The sequence below is a fragment of the Pseudoliparis swirei genome, chromosome 16, assembly GCF_029220125.1.
Source record: "Pseudoliparis swirei isolate HS2019 ecotype Mariana Trench chromosome 16, NWPU_hadal_v1, whole genome shotgun sequence".
Lineage (NCBI taxonomy): Eukaryota > Metazoa > Chordata > Actinopteri > Perciformes > Liparidae > Pseudoliparis > Pseudoliparis swirei.
This window is the reverse complement of record NC_079403.1, coordinates 18,052,924-18,073,189: the sequence shown is the minus strand read 5'-3', so window position 1 is coordinate 18,073,189 and position 20,266 is coordinate 18,052,924. Positions and strand designations below refer to the sequence as shown.

The 20,266-nt window shown below is 44.7% G+C and overlaps 1 protein-coding gene across 1 annotated transcript in view; it reads right to left on the bottom strand.

Annotated features, from left to right (window-relative positions):
• Positions 1-20,266, bottom strand: part of pard3aa (par-3 family cell polarity regulator alpha, a) — a 337,003-nt gene that overhangs the window by 134,386 nt on the left and 182,351 nt on the right. Inside the window, exons 13-15 of the mRNA XM_056433473.1 lie at positions 16,230-16,418; positions 15,601-15,771; positions 1,697-1,832 (exon numbers count right to left, since the gene is read on the bottom strand). Coding sequence (XP_056289448.1) covers positions 1,697-1,832; positions 15,601-15,771; positions 16,230-16,418 — 496 coding nt within the window. The remainder of the gene's footprint in view (positions 1-1,696; positions 1,833-15,600; positions 15,772-16,229; positions 16,419-20,266) is intronic.

The following is a 20,266-nucleotide window of genomic DNA, read 5'->3' as shown; positions in this document are numbered from 1 at the left end:
ATGCATTCTGGGGGGGAAGGGGGGGACCAAAATACATCTTCTGCATTTCGTATATGCAGTAATTGCAAAAAGCTGTTTGACCGATGTTTGACCGACCCTTGACAGCAGATAATTTGATATTTTACTTCTCATGTGTTTCTCTTTCACCTCAGAGCGGCAGTGTTTTGTTGCTATGATGCAGATAAATTCTACTCTGACTGCATCAGAAATTTAAAGAACAGAATTGTGTCAATTCAGAAACATGAAGACCTGTCACAGAATGTGGGCACGGGTTAATGAGGCCACGACTCGGGGACAGCCTCGAGACGTTTTCTTGGTGCGAGACAACTTCAAAGATCTGAGACTCCGCCGAGCTTCCGCTGTGATACCTCGCTGCTTTAGCACCCACTCCCTCCCCCACTCCTAAAACTTTTCCACTTGGCTCATTTGACACCCACTCCGCGGGATGAGATGAGTGCTGGGCGCCCTTGAAGTTTTAATGGCACAAAACTTTTCCATCAGCGAGCTGACAGTTGCCGCTCATGATCACAGCAGTTATTTGGAAAAAGCCTTCTCGCTGAAGAGGAAAAAAAGCCAGCGAAATGAATAAGCCAAACTGAGAGGAGAACCAAACCAATCAGAGCACATTTGAATTTGATTGGGGATGGAGGAGAAAGACGTGATGAAAGAGTGAGGAGGGCAGACAGAGACAGTGGGAGGGGGCGTGTCAGGGGCAAGACTTATTGATCTGGGTGCTTAATTATCCATTGGATGCCTCTGACACAGCCTCAGATCTTCTATGATCAGTGGCAGAGTGGCACCGCTCTGGGGCAGAGGGTGGGGAGGGGATCGCAGAGAAACGGGAGAATGAATGGGAGAAGGGCAGAAAGTGTAGATCATTGACGGATTACAAATTCACCCCATCCCGGAAGAGGAGGGTGGCAGTTCGACGGGGTAGGAGTTGAAAGAGGAGACTGGGAGACAGTGGAGAGAAAAGAAGGACAAAAAGGAGGAGAAACAAACAAATGTGGGAGGGGGAGAAGAAGACGACGAGGGAATAGGAAGGAAAGCAGAGAAAAGAAGTGCATGGGAACCTTAACACCCTACCCCCCATACAAACAAACCCTGCCCACACTGATGCAATCACCTCCCCTCCCTGGTGTGCGTTTGAATGTGCGAAGGGTACGTCGATGTTGAGATGACAGCAGTGGTGGACTGAGGATTGAATTGCCAATTCCAATACACCTGAAGAGACGCAATCTTACCCCGCTGATGTCAGTTGGATGGAATGGAAATTGACCCGAGGGAAACCAGTCAGGAGTGGCGGGAAGTCAGGGAGCATCGGGGGGGGGGGGGGGGGGGTAATCCCTGATAGGTTTGAATAGTGAAATAGCACATCTTGGGATGCAGATCAATGAGGGGGGATGAGGCTTTAAAGGTGATGCTGCTTGGGGGTTTAAGGGAAGGATCTAGCAGAGGGGCTAGGGTGAAAGATTAAATTGATCTGGGGATGTCAGTTTACAGACAGCACCAATTTAAGGGCAAAATATATCCAATGAACAGGCCAGCAGGTCAACCACACTTCCTATCAATGTGAATGGGTAGTGACCGGCACAAAAAGAAAATAAAAAAATCCAATTTGCGGAGTCTGTCAGGTGTTGAAAAAGACACACAAAGGTGCCGGGAGGGAGGGTGAAGGAACTGATGTGCGACTCACCAATGCGTCCCATCATATTAACCAGCGGCGTGGAGTCGTCAATGGTCTCATACACGGAGTGGGAAATGCGGCGCTCGTGGCTTTCCGGTAGAGAGTTCACGGGATGTTCACGAACCGGAGGGCTGGCAGGGGCTTCCTACAGAAACAGGGGGAGATGAAGAGCAGAAAGGGAGCTTACAAATAGGTTCAGTGCCAAACAAATGTTCCATTTGCTCCGGTACACAGACGTACAATGTTATTATTCTTAAAAGGGCCCCTTTGTACAATTGTCTGAATAAACAATTGAGGCATCACATTCACAACTGAAAGGTCAGTTATTCTCAAACATAGGGCTTGCGTCTGTTTAAGTTGATTGCCAACTGGCAATAATTAAAAATAACACATTTTATTTAACTGTAATTAGTAGAAGATTCCTACAACAATCCTATTACAATCATGTACTACAACTTTTCTTCAGCATCAAAGAATTAATGAATAACTTATTCTGTTATTCTGTATATTAAAAACCCTGTACATCAGATTGAGACTGACGTATTGTGCCTTTGAAATAATAAAACATTCCAAAGTAAATGTGTGATTAAAAACCTCAGATATTTCAAAAATTTAAAAATATTAATTTCAATTGAATTCTTCTTTTCCGGATCATTTGTGCCATGTGCTGTGCGTGTACCACAGGAACAGGAAGCTATAAACACATTCAGACACAGAAGAAGGACATGGGTCTGCGCGATGTGATACCATCAATACTCCAGATACGTGGAACCGGGGCTACAGCGTCCGTCTCGGCTTACGTGAGTATTTTCTGGCTCAGCAGTGTGAAACGGCTCCTGCATCAGTCCGAGCCGGATAAAGCTCCATGGATTTCCCATCGGCCGATAGACAGCCGTCTCTAACAATGAACCCCAGTAAATGGACTACTGACATTTACCATGTGGTCGATACGCCGCACTGCTGTTTTTTGAGCCCACTGTACTCTCGGTGCATGCGTCCGTCTTGGCAGGAGAGACACGGTTAGCGGTTCTGGAACCACTGGGCCCAGATACTGTGCTCGGTCTTCAAACGCCAATAGTGGATTATTGTAGCGCAGGGACACTGGGGATAGCACAGCAAGAGTCAGTGAGAAAATAAATCACATCCATGTGCCGAGAGGAAGAGAATAAACCTTTGGCCTTGGACTTATTTCCCACAATGCTTCATAGCAGCCAGTGGGCAGCCGGGGGAAGGCACTGGAGAAGAACTCCCTGAACAGGACCCATTACAGATTGCTCCCTTAAAGCTAGATGGTCTTACGCAGTTCAACTTTGTACCTGGAGCATGCTTTAAACCAGGAGGCCCTGGCTAATATTGGTGTCGCACAACACTGTGCTGGCCCCCGGCCAAGAGAAAGGGGAGTAAAATACAACAACTGCAGCAGGAAGACAGGAGAGCAGGAGGAAGAGGAGAGAAGAAGAGGAGGGGAGATTTTGGGAAACAAATGGGGGGAATAACAAGAAAAGGGGGGATGGTCAGGGGAGGAAAGTGCAGTGTGGGGGCTGCTGAGTCGCCTCTTGGAGGGACTTATCGGTTATTTTATACAAATGAGAGGTTTAATGCGGTTGAGAATGCCAGACTTTGTCAGGAGAGCGTGTTGATAAGAGCGAGGTGTGAGGAGGGGTTTGTGTGTGTGTGTGTGTGTGTGTGTGTGTGTGTGTGAGTGAAATGGGGAGCTGGGTCAACACAATTACAATCAGAGCCACGGCCACTGGCAGCCTTATAATAAAAAGCTTGTCCCCGGACGATTCAGTCTCAATAAAGCTCAAATTGACGAAATAAAGATTTATTTTACCCGCTTCGCTCGCTCTTTTACTCAACCTCGCTCCGCACTTTTTAATCTGCTTCGGATCTGTCACGAGCTGAAAAGAAGTGAGATGGAGTGTCTCAGGTAAGAGGCAGCAGGAAAATGTTTGGACGGAGTGGAACGAGAGCGAGCAGCTGAGGATCAAATGACATGAACATTATGTATAGAATGTGTCAGGAGGAGGAGATCTCAGAAGGACCACTATGTAAATGTCTCCCTCTATCTCTGAGCAGGCTCCTTTCAAAGGCATTCATTGGCTTCTATTGCAAATAGACTTTGAAATCAACTTAACACAGAGGCAAAATGGCAGCTATTTAATCTTTGTGTATCCAGTATTAATTAAGTCTGCCTCTGTGCATGCTAATGCTTTGTGCGTGTTTACTGACCTGTGAATGTTTCCTGATTAGTGCATGACGAGCTGCAGCATTTCCATGTCAAATCGGATATCACCTGATAGTTGATATCACAGCAGTGATTCCACTTCTGGTTCTTCTCCCAAGATAAAGCTTTTGATGCCCAAGCAGAAACAGATACCTTTCATCTTCAGAATTAATAGCAAATGTGAGAATCAATCATTGTGTCATAAGGAGAAAAAAAAGGGAAATTCTTTGTGGTATTTTAAAAGAACACCAACATCGACTTAAAATGTGCTTATTTGTTGAAAAGAGAACTTCTTCCTTTACATTTTTCAGTGTCTTCCTTGAGATTGTATTGCTTTCTGACCAGCTTCTCGTTACCTCATCGTGTGTCTTAATCTTGCCGTTCTTCAGAGTGGATTATTATGTTGACTGAGGGAGAGGGCAGAGCACTGTGACTTACTCTGAGCCCAGTCAAGATCATCTCTTGCTCCCGCTGGACTCACCAAGCAAGCCTGTGTGTTTGTGCATTCAAGGTGATGCTGATATTTGTCTAAAAGGAGCGTGTGTGCGCACGCGTGTGTGCGTGTGTGTGTGTCTGCGTCTGTCTGTGAGAGAGTGTAGACTTGTGCACAAATGTGTTTTTGCCTGTACATCAGCATCTCCCTGACCTTGAGAAGTCGGTGAGGGAGAAGAAGCAGTGTGTTGACGGGGCTGGTCTTAAGCTGTCAACTATGGCTAATAATGTCTCGTCCGTGGCCATTTCCTGGCTTTCTATCCTGGTCTCAGCCTGTTGCTGTGGCTCTAATCCAGTCAACCTCCACCATAATGCTGTAATTACAATCCTTAAGCTGCTGCATCGCACCCCAGGCACAACTCGCCTCGCTGCTGGCTAGATACCCCACTTTCATTAGCTTCTCACATCCACCTAGAGACTCATCTAATGCCAGTGCTTCCCAAACTGGGTACCCAGGTCCTTTTAGTAAAAATCTAAATTTCACAAAAAAACATGCACATTGGGAATCAGCACTAAAGTAGGTTATGTGAGAATAACATCTGGTTGGGTTATTGCAACACTGCTCATTCTCCAAATAAAGAGATAACAAGTGTCTTGATACATACATTTGAAAAAGGAGGCAGTGGCACTACCGGGGGAAGTTGAGAGCTCAACTTTCTGCAAATGTCTTTCAACACAATGCCAATCACGGTCTCTTTGATTTCCGCAGAAACGGAAGCTCAGAGTTGTTTACTGGTCCGGTGCACAAATGGTGTGAGGACCGCCTCCGGCACAGATACAGGACCGCGATGCGGATCAGTCCAAGGAGCTATTGAGAACACAGTTCAAAGTTCAAACAATGCATGCTGCATTTAAAAAAGACAGAAAACTAAACTATTCTGCACTGAGCAGACACACTGGGCAGCAGCAAAATAAAGGAAACTTCTTTGTGCACAGTACTGCAGTTCTGTCTGAAAACAACTGTCCAGTCACAGCAGAGTATGACAGCTACAATGCAACACAGCCACAGAGATACAGAGGCTGCCTACTATGTTTCATCTCTTCCATCGGTGCAATATTTATTGGGATATGCCAGGATGGACCAAACTGCTAAACCGGCCAACTGATAGACTAACATTAAAATCAATATAATTGTGCTTGTAGCGTGACTAAAGATTAAAATCGATTAAAAACATAAACACTTATACCCTGCAGCCTAGAGGTGTAAGATCAAAGATTGGGAGCATTTCTGATTGAAGCTAAACAGCTCTCGACATGTCAACGGAGAGCCTGTGGCTAATATTTAGAAGGCTTGTACACCATATTAAACTTTCATTTTGTGCTGCAGAGGAAAATGTTTCAACATTAAGTGAGATGGTTTCATGATTCCCTTTTTTATAAGATTTGTTACTTCAACAAAGTGTTTACATCATCAGTTTTCATCACACAAGCCATGCCCTAACAGTTACTTGTACAGCTAACATATGCTGCGTGTGCATGTTTTCCCATGCCTGTGAACTGTATATGTTGCTTAAAAACACGAGGGTTTGTTAGCACACACTTCCCCGCCAGTCCTCCATCGTGCCCGAGCAGCCCACTCAACCACCAGATTCAATATATTATTTTCTCAATTGGTCCTATTGAGTTTCCCCTGCTGTTCCTAAATGAGTTAGTCCTCAGAGAGCCGGCTGGGAATGAGGGCCCAGCAGCGCCGGAATTGCATTTCTTTTGCTCTGCGATCTACTTCCCCTCAATTTAGTCATCCCTTCATTGCAAACTGCATTTCCCAGAGTGCACTGTGTTGGGCCCTGGCAGCATCCTCTTCCCATGAATCACTGCTATTTGCCATGACAGCAGGGAAGTTGTGGTACATACAAGTCATGATCTGATTGGACCTCAATCAGTCCGTATTAAGTTGGGGGGTGGGGGGTCGACACCGATTTCCCTCCCTTTCTGTAGCCCCCGATGTAGGCCAGCATCTCAATGCTAAGGTCTCTCCCAGCAGTGGTCAGCTCAATACTAATAAAACCATAATTTACTGGGCCGGGCCTCTGATTGATAGCTCTCTCAGGGCTCTATCGATCAGCCCCTCTCTCATCCAAGTGAGCATCTTTTGTTAGTGCCTGCCACTTCCTCCCCCCCCCTCTTGTCTCTTTGCATAAACGTCTTCTTAGTGACTAACAAGCAACGCTTTTTGGAATGGATTACAAACGAGGCCGTTGGCATTGGCATGCTGAGAAGGCCACTCCAGTGCTCTTTTATTTATATATATATACAGGACTGTCTCAGAAAATTAGAATATTGTGATAAAGTTCTTTATTTTCTGTAATGCAATTTAAAAAACAAAAATGTCATGCATTCTGGATTCATTACAAATCAACTGAAATATTGCAAGCCTTTTATTCTTTTAATATTGCTGATTATGGCTTACAGCTTAAGAAAACTCTAAAATCCTATCTCATAAAATTTTAATATTTCCTCAGACCAAGTAAAAAAAAAGATTTATAACAGCTGAGTGTTTGTCAAGGCTCAGGAAACCCTTGCAGGTGTTTCGAGTTAATTAGACAATTCAAGTGATTTGTTTAATACCCTACTAGTATACTTTTTCATGATATTCTAATATTTAGAGATAGGATATTTGAGTTTTCTTAAGCTGTAAACCATAATCAGCAATAAATCAGAATAAAAGGCTTGCAATATTTCAGTTGATTTGTAATGAATCCAGAATGCATGACGTTTTTGTTTTTTTAATTGCATTACAGAAAATAAAGAACTTCATCACAATATTCTAATTTTCTGAGACAGTCCTGTATATACGGAACAAGCCGTCCCATCTACTGCGTCTGCAAGCTCCGATGATGCAAGAATGCAAAGGTGAGCGCGGGGAATGAAGGGCTTTGATCTCTCTCCTCCGTCCCCCGCTGCTTCTTCCCATCAATAATAAAGCAGTGTTTCAGCCTGACGGTGCTCCCTCATGGTTAGCTGTAAAATAGAAGAGTATGCTGTGATCCATAGTGGGTCTTTATAAAAGAGCACATGGCCTCAGATAAAACAAGCTGTTTTTAAAAGAGGCAATTTTTATCATATGTAATTTGCATATCTTTTTATTCCACTTACTGTTGTATATATAAAGATAATGCTAATTTGCTGTCATGCATATCAAAGCCTCAGCTGTGTAGTAAATGTCAGCATCACTGGTGGTTCATATGCTGAACACGGGACACAGCCGGACATTTCGATAAATGTGGTTTCGTGTCAGCGGCTTATGGAAATGAGAAAACCAGAAACAAGTTCCTCAGGTGACTAAATGCACTGGGCAAGTTTGCAGTGGTTTCTGGTCCCACGTGGCTTTTGCATGATTGGGGTTGCTGGACTGGAAAGTCTTTCAAGTGGTCGAAGGCAGTGGGGGGAATGTAAATGCTTTGCATTTACTTACGTCTCGACAGAAAGCTGTGCTGAGACAAGCACAAAAAGAAAGTGAAGTTAAGAAATGTCTGGAGTAAAAGGACTCCAGTGATAGCTCTGCCATCCGAAGGCTTGAGCTTCGTCTCGTGCATTATCATGAGAACTGCGCGGCGTAAAAATAGAGTCGGCAGAAGAGCGTGAAGTCCCCAACACAGACGGGGGGGGGGGGCGGTGGTGAGGCGTCTTGCTGGAAGTGTCTTTGAAACGCCGCTTCATTGGCACGTTGTCGTAGCGCTGCCAGGAAGGACAACAGGGGGGGGGGGGGGGGGACTAAACAAACAAACACAAGACAGTCGGTCCGTCAAAATGAGAAAAGCAGTCGATGTCTGGCTGGAGATCTGGGCCGTAAATAACAGCACAAATGCACGGAGGGGGTGTGTCATGCCATGAATTTCAAATCTGAGATGAGAAACCCAGACGCGAGCACGCTTATCATCAGGCTGTCTGCTTTTAGATGCTGGTGCGATAAATATCTCCGTCTCGTCATAAACGGGCCATGTCTGTTGCAACAGAACTGAGTGAAAGTTCATAAGCAGGATAACAGGAGAGGGGGTTAGGGGAGTGTCTCAGACATAAGCTCAGACATAAAATCCATCCATATCCATCTTTTATGCTCGGCATAACAACACTTTAAATCTCCACACATGAACTGTAAATTTAATTTTCTAATAATCCTTGCTGGATTGAAAGGAGCTCTGATGAAGTCTCGTGATAAGCCGACTCCTTTGTTCTGGCCAGATAATGGTCGGTTTGTCTGTTTTAGCCACATTAGAGAACAGCTTTAATAAACTAGGTCTATATCTCAATGAACCATGAGTGTAACTGATCATCCTTTTGTTTTGCAGTCTCCACTTCTAAAACTAAGCATGCTATGAATTCTTACATTTGTGCCACACTTTGCAAGGAAATGAAATAAAAAGAACGGTGATGGGTGGTACAGAATCACGAGATATCAGCATTCTTTAATAAATGGACATATTTCAGAAACTAATAACAATGGAGGGCACACTGACTTACAATAACCAAACTACTGGAACAGATCTGCATTCCATTCAGTCAAAGGGCTTTGGGTTTGTGATTTTGCACCAGAAACGTAGAAGATGGAGAACCAAAGTTGAATCAAATAAAAAAAGAGAAAAAAATGAATGGAATTAAAATGACTTTTCATAAATGTAATCGCTTAAACACATGTGACATTATATTAATAGAACTCTGATATAGAAGGAGAAATTAAACAAGCTCTGAAGCAGCCATGCTTCAAACTAATTGCCATCGACCAATCATATTGTCTGACTATCTGGGGCAGAACGGTAGTTTTTCAAACACGGGCTATCTGTGGAACCAGAACACAGGAGAAAAGTAATTGTTCCAGTACGGAGTGTGTGGAGGGTGTGTGCGTGTGTGTTTGTGTGAGTGGTTAGCATATTTGAAATGTTATGAATTGCTTTTTCTGCCTACCTTTCTGATTGCACACATCATGCATTACAAGCAGTGGTGTATAGTAACGAAGTAGAAGTACTTCGTTACTTTACTTAAGTAGTTTTTTTGGGTATCTGTACTTTATTTTACTACTTATATTTCTGTTTACTTTTACTTTTACTTCACTACATTTTGCAATGAAAACTTGTACTTTTACTCCGATACATTTCCCCTGAAACAGTATCGTTACTCGTTACTACGGAAAAAAATAATCATGAGAAACATCGGGGACTGTTGTGGAACACACCGCAGCGCACCTGAACGCAGCACATCGGGGACTGTTGTGGAACACACCGCAGCGCACCTGAACGCAGCACATCGGGGACTGTTGTGGAACACACCGCAGCGCACCTGAACGCAGCACGAGCACCAGGTTGGGGATCAGTGGTCCTTGCCGCGTGTTTTCTCTTCCCAGTGATGCCCAGGATGCTAGCGAGCGAGCGGCTACAGATACGACTCATTTCATGTGGAGCAGCAATGGAAGCGACTCGAATAACCACGGTGACCAAGATCAACGTCCGTGGCCATATTTGGGCGAACTCTTTTCTTTTGTCGGAGTGAAAGTTTCTTCCTACCGGATGAAGTGCCTCTTATGCCGACCGAAAGCTACGGAGATATTGGCCTTCAACAACTCACCAACCTCAGGAAACACATTGAGGTAAATTAAGATTAATCCCATGAGCCGCAACGTTAATGTTTAGTCATCATAAACCTGTTAAGATATCTAGCAGTGTTGTCCTCAGGATTGTAGTAAGTTATATCTTTGGCAGGAGAGGGGGAGGCAGGTGTCTGATTGTCCTACACATGTTGTACGTTAGGCGAACGTTCGCTAGCTATCGTCAATTAAATGAGACAATTAGCGTGAGTGCAGCAGACGGATCTCTAGCGAGTTAATGAGCTGAAGAAGTGTTGACAGTTGTGAGAATTTGTTGATTTGAGTCGTCTTAGCTATAATATAATGCTAATCATTCCAGCATTATTATTATTATCATTATTTGTATTAATATTATAAGAGTGACGGTCCAGTAATGGCGACGATATTGATTTGGGACTGTTGTTGTGTTTAACTACAGAGATACAAGTACATATTCACAAATCAACTCTGGATGCACGGACAGTGCATGAAACTAAATGTATAAACCTCAAATTAAAACAAACTTTAGTACAAAACTGTTGGTTGGGGTCATGACATGTTAGGAAGTGTTATTAATTCTATCATGTCTATAATACTCTCACTTTATTTCAGGAATGGACTACATCAAGCAGCACATGGAAGAACCCTCCCTGCAGCTATGTGATGCCACCAGGTCCAGTTCATCTGATGAAGAGGACTTCTTCGTCATCTCAAGCGCATGACAGCAACAAACAGCTGGATGGAGACGTGGATCACGTTGACTTGCTGAAATGCTTCCCAACTGTGTGCTGCTGTCTGTGAAGCTAGACACACTCTACCTGCACCAGGGCCTGTGAAGCTAGACACACTCTACCTGCACCAGGGCCTGTGAAGCTAGACACACTCTACCTGCATCAGGGCCTGTGAAGCTAGACTCACTCTACCTGCACCAGGGCCTGTGAAGCTAGACACACTCTACCTGCACCAGGGCCTGTGAAGCTAGACACACTCTACCTGCACCAGGGCCTGTGAAGCTAGACACACTCTACCTGCACCAGGGCCTGTGAAGCTAGACACACTCTACCTGCATCAGGGCCTGTGAAGCTAGACTCACTCTACCTGCACCAGGGCCTGTGAAGCTAGACACACTCTACCTGCATCAGGGCCTGTGAAGCTAGACACACTCTACCTGCACCAGGGCCTGTGAAGCTAGACACACTCTACCTGCACCAGGGCCTGTGAAGCTAGACACACTCTACCTGCATCAGGGCCTGTGAAGCTAGACACACTCTACCTGCACCAGGGCCTGTGAAGCTAGACACACTCTACCTGCACCAGGGCCTGTGAAGCTAGACACACTCTACCTGCACCATCAGGGCCCGTGAAGCTAGACACACTCTACCTGCACCATCAGGGTCTGTGAAGCTAGACACACTCTACCTGCATCAGGGTCTGTGAAGCTAGACACACTCTACCTGCATCAGGGCCTGTGAAGCTAGACACACTCTACCTGCATCAGGGCCTGTGAAGCTAGACTCACTCTACCTGCACCAGGGCCTGTGAAGCTAGACACACTCTACCTGCACCAGGTGAACGGCTCTTCAGCATCGCAGGACTCGTCTTCAGCCCCAGAAGAGCGAGACTGACATCTGTCCATTTTGAAAATCAACTTCTTTTGAAGATGAACAAGAAATTTTTCACTTTAAAGTGATGATTTTGGTTGTTACTTTTGGTTCTGCTTTTTTCTGTGTTAATCGTGTTTTTATATTTTAGTAATTTCATAGTATTCATATATTGCTAAGTTCATCCTAGCTCATACTCCTTGTTCATGGCGGCCACAGCACCCAAACAAATAAACTTCATAATTCTCAAAATTCTGACCCTTTGTTTTTTTTATTAACAGCATTTACTTTTACTTTCAATACTTAAGTACATTTAATATCAGAAAATTACTTTTGATACTTAAGTACAAAAAAAATCAGATACTTTAATACTTTTACTCAAGTAGTATTCTCATAGGTGACTTTTACTTTTACTTGAGTAATTTTCCAGTCAAGTATCTTTACTTTTACTCAAGTATGACTTTTGGGTACTTTATACACCACTGATTACAAGACATTAGTACTAGGAATGCTTATTTAAGATGCTTCATCAGCACTTCTGAATTTGTTCTTGTTACTTTTGACTTTCTGCCACTTCAACTCATTGCTATCCTGAAATGTGGTTGACTAATTGAGACTTGTATTTTTAGGCTGGGTTAGGAGCAATAAGGGTCCACACAATTTAGATCTTGAATCAGTCTCTCTGGGTCCTTCCAAGATTGTGCTGAGGTAAAAATAGTGTTCATAAAGCACGCTGCTTTGTTAGACTTGAATATATCCTTAATCATGCTGAAGTATTTCTTCCAAGGTCGGGGGAAACAATGATCTTGTTTCAACCCAAGGCATAGCCCACTCATTGCCACCGCTTCAATGGCAGCAAAAATAGACCAGGTACTCCACCTCAGACTTGGGCGTAATCACCAGCGCCATGAACCCTCTTATTGAAACATTTGCCTGAGCCACTCAGAGGATATGCCTGGATGAATCTAGCCCTAATTCTGCTGGAAGCAAATGGGCGTCTGGGTGACTTTGAGAAATATTTGGAAGTGTGCGTGTGTGTGTGTGTGTGTGTGTGTGTTTGTGTGTGTGTGGGTGTTGTTGCTGGTTTTATATACGTTGTGTGTGCATGCCTGTGTAGAGGCTACTCTGAGCGGTCTCACAGCCCTGACACACAATGAGAGTGTCACATTTCATATTTCCATAAAGGTGTTTTGTATTTGTAGCCATGAGTGCTAGGCGTTGCTTTTTCAGTTGCATCACGGTAAGTGGATGCCCGTTCAGTGACCAGTCGTGTAGTTTTGCAAACCCTGTCCAAACCAAGCCAGCTTAAACTGCTAAGAAACATTAAACCCTCTCGCTCTCTCTTCTTAGTTAAGTTGAGCGTACTTTAGCTCGCAATGGTGGAATCTATGTTATTTTTGTGGGGTGGCCTGGATATACGCTGCGCCCATCGAAGCCCACACTCCCCCCTCCCAACGCATTAGACTGTGCCGCGCGGCTCCTCTCCCCTGCAGACAGTGATGGATCTGATTCATTTCAATGGTGGCCTCCAGTGCTCAGTCCCATTCGGCTGGGTGACAGTGGAAAACTGGTGTTGGCTCCCCACATATCTGCCCGACCAACACAGCCGAGTGGGGGGGGAGGCGGTCGTAACTGCCGGGAGCCTGTGTCGACATTTAACTTCCGCTTTTTTAGTTTTTGTTATTAGAGGTTTGTAACTGACCTTAAATCCTTCATTTACAATCTCATCTTTTCTCAACTCTGAGTGTATTCAAATTCCCTTTGGTGAATTCATGTCCCACTCCGAACCACTAACCCTCCCATAAACACTGCATCTCCAGCGGTGTATTATATATAACCTGTGATGGGAGGTTAATGGATGGAATCTAAGATGCGTGGCTACATCTCCTTCTCCTTTTGTTTCATACACTCTATGCAACCTCATAGCGACTGATGTGAAAACTTAAATACACACTTGTCAAAATGTCTTTTTAAATTGTGATTTGAAATGGAACAAATATTGAATCGTGTTAAATTGTCATCAACCCGCCGATAAAGTGACAATATACATGTTTGTCTGTGACCTTAACTGTCTGCTCAGTGTCACTGTGTCTACCTGTCTGCCTGCTGGTGAGAAGGATTAAAGAGGACAGCAGAGTGACTGGACCGAAGTGATAGAGCTCACTGAACCTTGGGGCTGAGCTTTCCCCGGAGGGACGTGTGTCCTCTCCCCTAGTTTTGAAGGGGAGGTGGTGGGGGGGTTAAGGCAGAAAGACAAGGGAAAGCTGTGCAATCCGAGAATAGTCCTGTGTTTAAAAAAGGTATGGGTCTGCATTGGTGGTGGGAGTGGTGGTGCTTCAGGTACCGTTGGCACGGTGTAGCATAATCCAATTCAGTTGGAGTCATGTTCATTAATCTCAAGGGTTGTGAGATGCAAAGACATTGTCCGGTGGTTTACAATATCATCATGGAGAGCTTTTACTGCACTGAAAGGTTAACACTGAGGCATTGTTTTATTTTTAAACCCAGCCCAGTGCTGCAGACTCTTCTCTAACTGAAGGAGCCCGCAACACTAGCTCCAAACGTTGTTTAATGTTGCAAAAAAGTCATCAAGTGGGAAAAACTGACAGCCCCATATCTCAGAGCCTTGAAAGCCACTCCCCCAAAAACCTAATAATAAAAATAAACATATCATCACGAATGGTAAATAACGCACATGCCAGTCCGCTCAGCCTGGTAGACAGAAAGAAAGCCCATCATCAATCATTTCATTCTGTGACAGCTGTACCAGCATCTGATGCATTGATTGCTTTCATAATGTTCTGAGCATTTTAACAAATATAAGAACAAATTGCTATCCTCTCTCGTACTGCGCAGTATGACTCACTTCACAACAACTTGTATACAAGTGAGGAGTTTCAACAAAATACATTTGTTTATTTTTTTGTCCCAATTTTTGCGATCGTGCCACAATATCTGTAACTGTGAGAATTGAAATCCAGTCACTGGCTGTATACATCCCATGTTCTACCTGACAAACTATGGAGTACCACATGTTGGGTGGGGAACTGTCATTATAACAAGAAGAAAAACAAGCGCGTGGTGAAGAGAGAGAGAGAGAGAGAGAGAGAGAGAGAGGAGGGAGAGAGAGAGACGGAGTGCTCGAAGGGTGAGGGCTTGCAGGGAGGGTGAAGGGCAGAGAGCGGGGACTGGGGCTCAGCAGGGTACTCCAAACTGACACAAAGCCACAGGACACAGGTTCCAATTAGAGTCACGGCAACACTAATCAAACCTGATCTACAACCTCTGGCTGCAGGGCGAGTGTGAACGTGCACGAGTGTGTTGTATTCACACATGAATCCACGAATCCTGAAATACAGTCACACTGTGCTTAGCATTTCGCATTGAGCGAACTCACGCTGGTTTTCACTCTGTCATGTGAAAGGAAACAGTTCCTCTCAAAGAAAGGGATTAGTTCAGTCTCAAATGGGCATTTCAAGAAGTTGCTGTTGCCTAATGAAAAATAAACATCTAGCCGACTGCATATTCCTTTATCTGTCTCTCCAACAGTGTTATGCCTGTCAATCATAACTGAGTGAAGCGCTTTTTAGATATCACATCAAGGCTTATGGTGGGCAAAGAAAGTCACACAGAGAACGGGGTGGGGTGTGTGAGATGGTATCTCACACAGGAAATGGGACTGTTTGAAGATTTGCATGGTGGTGTGGTCGCTTCAAAAAGGTCCTCCTTTAGCTAACTCAAAGCAACACAAACCAATGGGGGGTAGATTAGTGCCAGTGGCAACCTTGAGGAAAGCTACTCTTGTTTATCATCCAGTGCAGTTGAAATGTAGCTCTATCTCTTCTGTATTCAACATGTCCTCCACTTTCAACTGTCCTCCACATGCTGGAGGTCATGGTCCGGACGTAAGGTCAATCTTGGAGATGTGGAGATCATACTAATATCTGAATCAAGAAATATTGAATACAAACTTCTCCTTGTGATGCCAATTAGTCTCGAGCACATCAGTGTGACTCCTCCCTGACTGTTAGGTTACCTCATGGTTTTTGGACACGTGCCGGACCACGATGAGCTGAATCATCCCCCGCTTGTTGCCCTCGACGGACATGGATGTGCGCAGTGTCTCCATGGCGTCCTGGTTGGTCATCCCATGCAGCGACTCCCCGTTGACTGCAATGAGCTGGTCGTTGACCCGTAGACGGCCATCCTGCAGACAATCACCGCCAAGGGAAAATTAGATCTCACCCCTAAGAACACTTGAATTCTCCTGAATACTGCCATTGGTAGACCCGATGGCAGCGATCACATGCACCCTAAGAAAATCCTAATAAATCACATGGCAAGACAGCAACCTTGTCTCTCTATTCATATTCTCTTGAAAACGTTTGAATAATGTAAGTCAATGATGTATTAAACTACTGGTATTTCAGAAAAAAATTGAATGTAACAGCTCAAGGATATAATAGTATATTTCACTTTTTTACCCCAAGAAAATCCTTCAGCAGCATTAACATCAAGTGACCATTTAAAAATCCCCATGATAAGGACTTTGAATATAGCCCAGCACATCTTCTTACGTGTAGGTCCTCGAGTCACAGTAAACACATGGAATGAAGTAAAACAAGGTCATGCTCAGAGCGTAAGTGGGTGGGAGCAGTTACTTGCCTTGCTAGCAGCCCCTCCATTGATAATGGATTTCACAAAGATGCCCAGGTCGGCATGGTTCTCCTTGGACCGGTTACCCTTGACGCTGACCCCCAGGCCTGCCGAGCCTGAGTCACTCAGAGGGATCTCAAAGGTCATGAACTCTTGTGTACCGTCAGGGGTTAACACCATGTCCTCTTCCTCTGAATGCTGTTGGTATGAAGGACAGAGGAGGAGAGAGAAAGTGCATAATTATCATGGCGGTGGCGCTGCCGATGCTAATAGAGACATCTGCACGCGACTCAGAGTCTCTCAGCCTGATGACACAACAACCAAAGTTAGCAAACTGTTATTGAGCCCAATGAGTCACTGTTGCACTCAAATCTCTGTGTGAAGTATCTAACGTTAACCCCGGTGAAAAGACAGAGAAACAAAGGGAATAAAAAAAGGAGAAGGAAAAAAAGACAACAGAAACTAGCGGAACAAAAACTTGAGAGAATGGGGATGGGGAATGACAAGAAAATGGGAGACAAGATAAAGAGGGGAAAGATGAGGGGTGCAGAAGAAGAAAGCGAATGGATGGCAAGCATGTCACATATCTCGGGCTGTCATCGTCAATTGGCCGTACCGTCTAGCCGAGCGCCGCTAATTCCTTTCCACCGCCATGAGCTTGGCGCGGGAACAGTGGGCACAGTTGGAACTTTGAAGGCGCCAGGTAGCAATTTGGCGTTCAAACAACAGTGGCTTCCCTTTGAACAGCACCCCTTTGAAGCATCATTTGTGACACGTTAAGAGCCCGACCCTCCTTCCCCGTGCGATCCACTGGCCTTTTTGTTGAAGATTACCATAGAAGCGTTTAGTTGCAAGACTTGTGCTGCAGACCTTCAAGCATGGTGCACACACACATTAATGGTTCATGCCAGCTGCCAGAGAGGTGTGAGAGAGTACTGTTGAGTGTTGTACACCCAGCACGATCAAATCAGCTGGATAATAGTCCGACAAACAACCACCACCCCAGTCTCTTTTCTGACAATCTCCACTGGTGTCTGCCAAATAGCATCTGTAAACAAATATCAAAAAGGAAAAGCATTCATACATTTTGCTTCCCACTTGCAGCCAAACGGAAAGGGAGAAAAGGCGTGAGAGAAATCTAAAACACGAGAGGCATCAAGGAAGTGGCACTTTCTCTTCGATGTTGACTAGGATTCAAGAATGTTTGAGAATAATTTCCGTTCAGATTGTTGAGCTTTGGCCAACATACTGCGGCTTTGATCTCAGTCCATAGTCTTCGCTCACAGTTAGAACAAAGTAAATCTTCATAATAAGGACGTAACAAGTCGTTTCATTCAGACATACAGGCTTCTGCCGTTGACCACTGAGCTGCAACCACTCCAGTTCTTGGTAGTGTGTTGCTGTGATCAAGGGCACCTCAGCAGCCGTTGTTGAGGGAATATCCAACAGATAGGAGATGAGGACTGTACGATCACGGGCAGGAAGCTTGAGAGCAGCGCTGTCATAATGTGATTGGCCAGATTGGACTGTACGTGCGTAGTCATTGCCATGGCAGCCAAATACACATGAACAACACTGGCGGTGAGAGCAATCAACCCCAGAAAGCCGGAGTAGGACCTCTTTAAATAGACTCACATCAATACAGACGCATGCACACACACACACACACACAGCCAGATGGATGGCAGCCAGGTGTGTGCCCTTCACAGCTGCTCGGATAAAGAGTGAAGCAGAGGAAAGAAGGGAGAGACAGAGCATTACATGGGGTTTTTCGGAGGGCGAGTAGTTATTAAGACGCAGCGGTGCGTTCAGGTGGAGGCTCTATTCAACACCCTCTGACTGAGCCCCTATTCTCCAGACGGCCCTGCTATGTGCTATCTTCTTTTCTCTCCGCTTTTCTTCTCCTGTTTGCAAAATGGTACACCTGTCTGTACGACACACGCCAACCGGGCTTTGTCCGTGACTGGACCCGCGTTACTTTCGCACCGCTGGAATCCATTTGTATCGCATCGCATTTTCAACACCTCCCCGTTCCATGACCGAAATCAGCGTCTCTTGTCGGGAAGTGACCCTTCGTTTCCCCTCAGAAGGCGGGATTCAATTAAATTCCATTCAGTTTGTATAGCCCCAAATCACAAATTTGTCTCAGGGGGCTTTACAATCATGTCTACATACAACATCCTCGTCCCAGGACCTCACATCAGATGAGGAGAAACTCCTAGAAAACGGATGAAGCAGATAGGGGACTGAGGTGGTGTACATATAATGCAACAACGATGTTTTCCTTCCAGCTTCTAGCAGCTATATTGAGGCCACCTTAACTCAACTGGTGGAATGTGATCAGTTGGTTTCCAAAGCAACACAGTGAACCTACAATGTCCATTCGGGAAAGAGCGCTCGTAGTTGAATGGTCTTGTGCGTCATCGGCAGGGTCAGTCTTTATCTTTAATGAAGATGTTTTATCAAAATACAGTTAATAAATAATGGCTGTGAGTTATGTCCCTGGAGAGGCTTTTAGCCCAGCAGTGGAAGATAGTAATACATTGGAAAAGTACTTTGGACACACAGTCTGAGCCTCTGTGTGTGTGTGTGTGCGCGCCCTCTCCTCCAAAACGATGACACAATAACCACCCACTCAGAGCTGTGTTCCGGGAATAGCGGGCCGAGGCAGAGAGAGCAGTGTAACATTTTCATCAGACAGGAACAAGCGCCGCTAGTCAAGAATGAGTTTGTCAGGCTGCTTGACAGGACTCGTTGCACCGATTCAGGAGAAGAAAGGACGTCACCTCACTGCTCCAAGCTCAGCCCCCGTTTATGCACCTGGGACGGATAGAACAAAAGTGACTGACACAAAGGACGGGCTGATGTAAGAACACTGAAACGATTGCATGCTTACAAAAAAAAAAGCACCGGGAAAAAGTTGTATCTAAAAAGCGTTATCAGCCACCGTCTCACATTATCAAATGCAACACTTTGGGCACAACTTGTTTGTCTTAAATCTAACAGTTTGTCCCACTTATGGTCAGGAAACCTTCTGCTGACATGGAGTGAAAAATAACGAATGTTCTCCAGAAAAAGCTGCACACACTAATGATGGCTGAATGTCTCCAACACCTGCACCCCTACTCGCTGCTAGAGCCGGCAACAAACTACACCTGACGGGGGAAGCACTTGGCTTCGCTCATTTAACTAACATACTTTCGAGATTATATTGTTCCCCGTGAGGTTTACAGCTCAAACTACAGAATCACATTCAGATGTGTCCCCTCTGACAGGGAAACTTAAACACATAAAATGGGAACTTCAGTCAGGAAGCAAAGAAGTTTTAATTCGTTGGACTGTTGATACGTCTACATAAGTCACTTTACGCATTACACGCTTTCCTTGCTAAGTAAATGCAAACATGACGTCATCCCGTCTTCCATTCGTCCACACTGCAGGGAGAGGTGGCTGGAAAACAGGTTTAGCACCAAGGAAGTCAAATTTAGTTTGCATGATATGGAGCTTCAGTCTACCTGACTGCGTATATTGGCTCTTCGTCTTGTAGGAAACACAAGCACAATTACAAGACAAAAATCGAGGTTTTATTTCCATTACATTTTTTTGCATTTCCAGAATGTGGCCAGACAGGGAGCGCAAGAGAGGGCAAGGGCTCAATGTGCTATGAAAAGCATCAGAAGAAGGCATCAGACTCTCTGTATGCACAGGCCTCCCCAAAAGGCATCAGCGTATGGGGCAACACTCTTCACATTTCACTCAATTATATTCTTAATCACACTCAGATAGTAACGTATTTTTGTTCAACTTTTATCAATCAAATTCACTGAAAATATAATCAATGTACTCGCCAACAACGAAGGACACAAATGTGCCAATTGGTGCATCTGGTAAGTTAGAATAATATAATTATACTTTATATAGTGTTTGATCTCATTCATGGTAAGACATCACAGTAAAAAACGCTGCTTGACTAAAATATTGTTGACTTGCAATGAGAACCGATAGTTTTGGTTCATAATGTTAGTCACACAGGGCTTGTTTGGCTG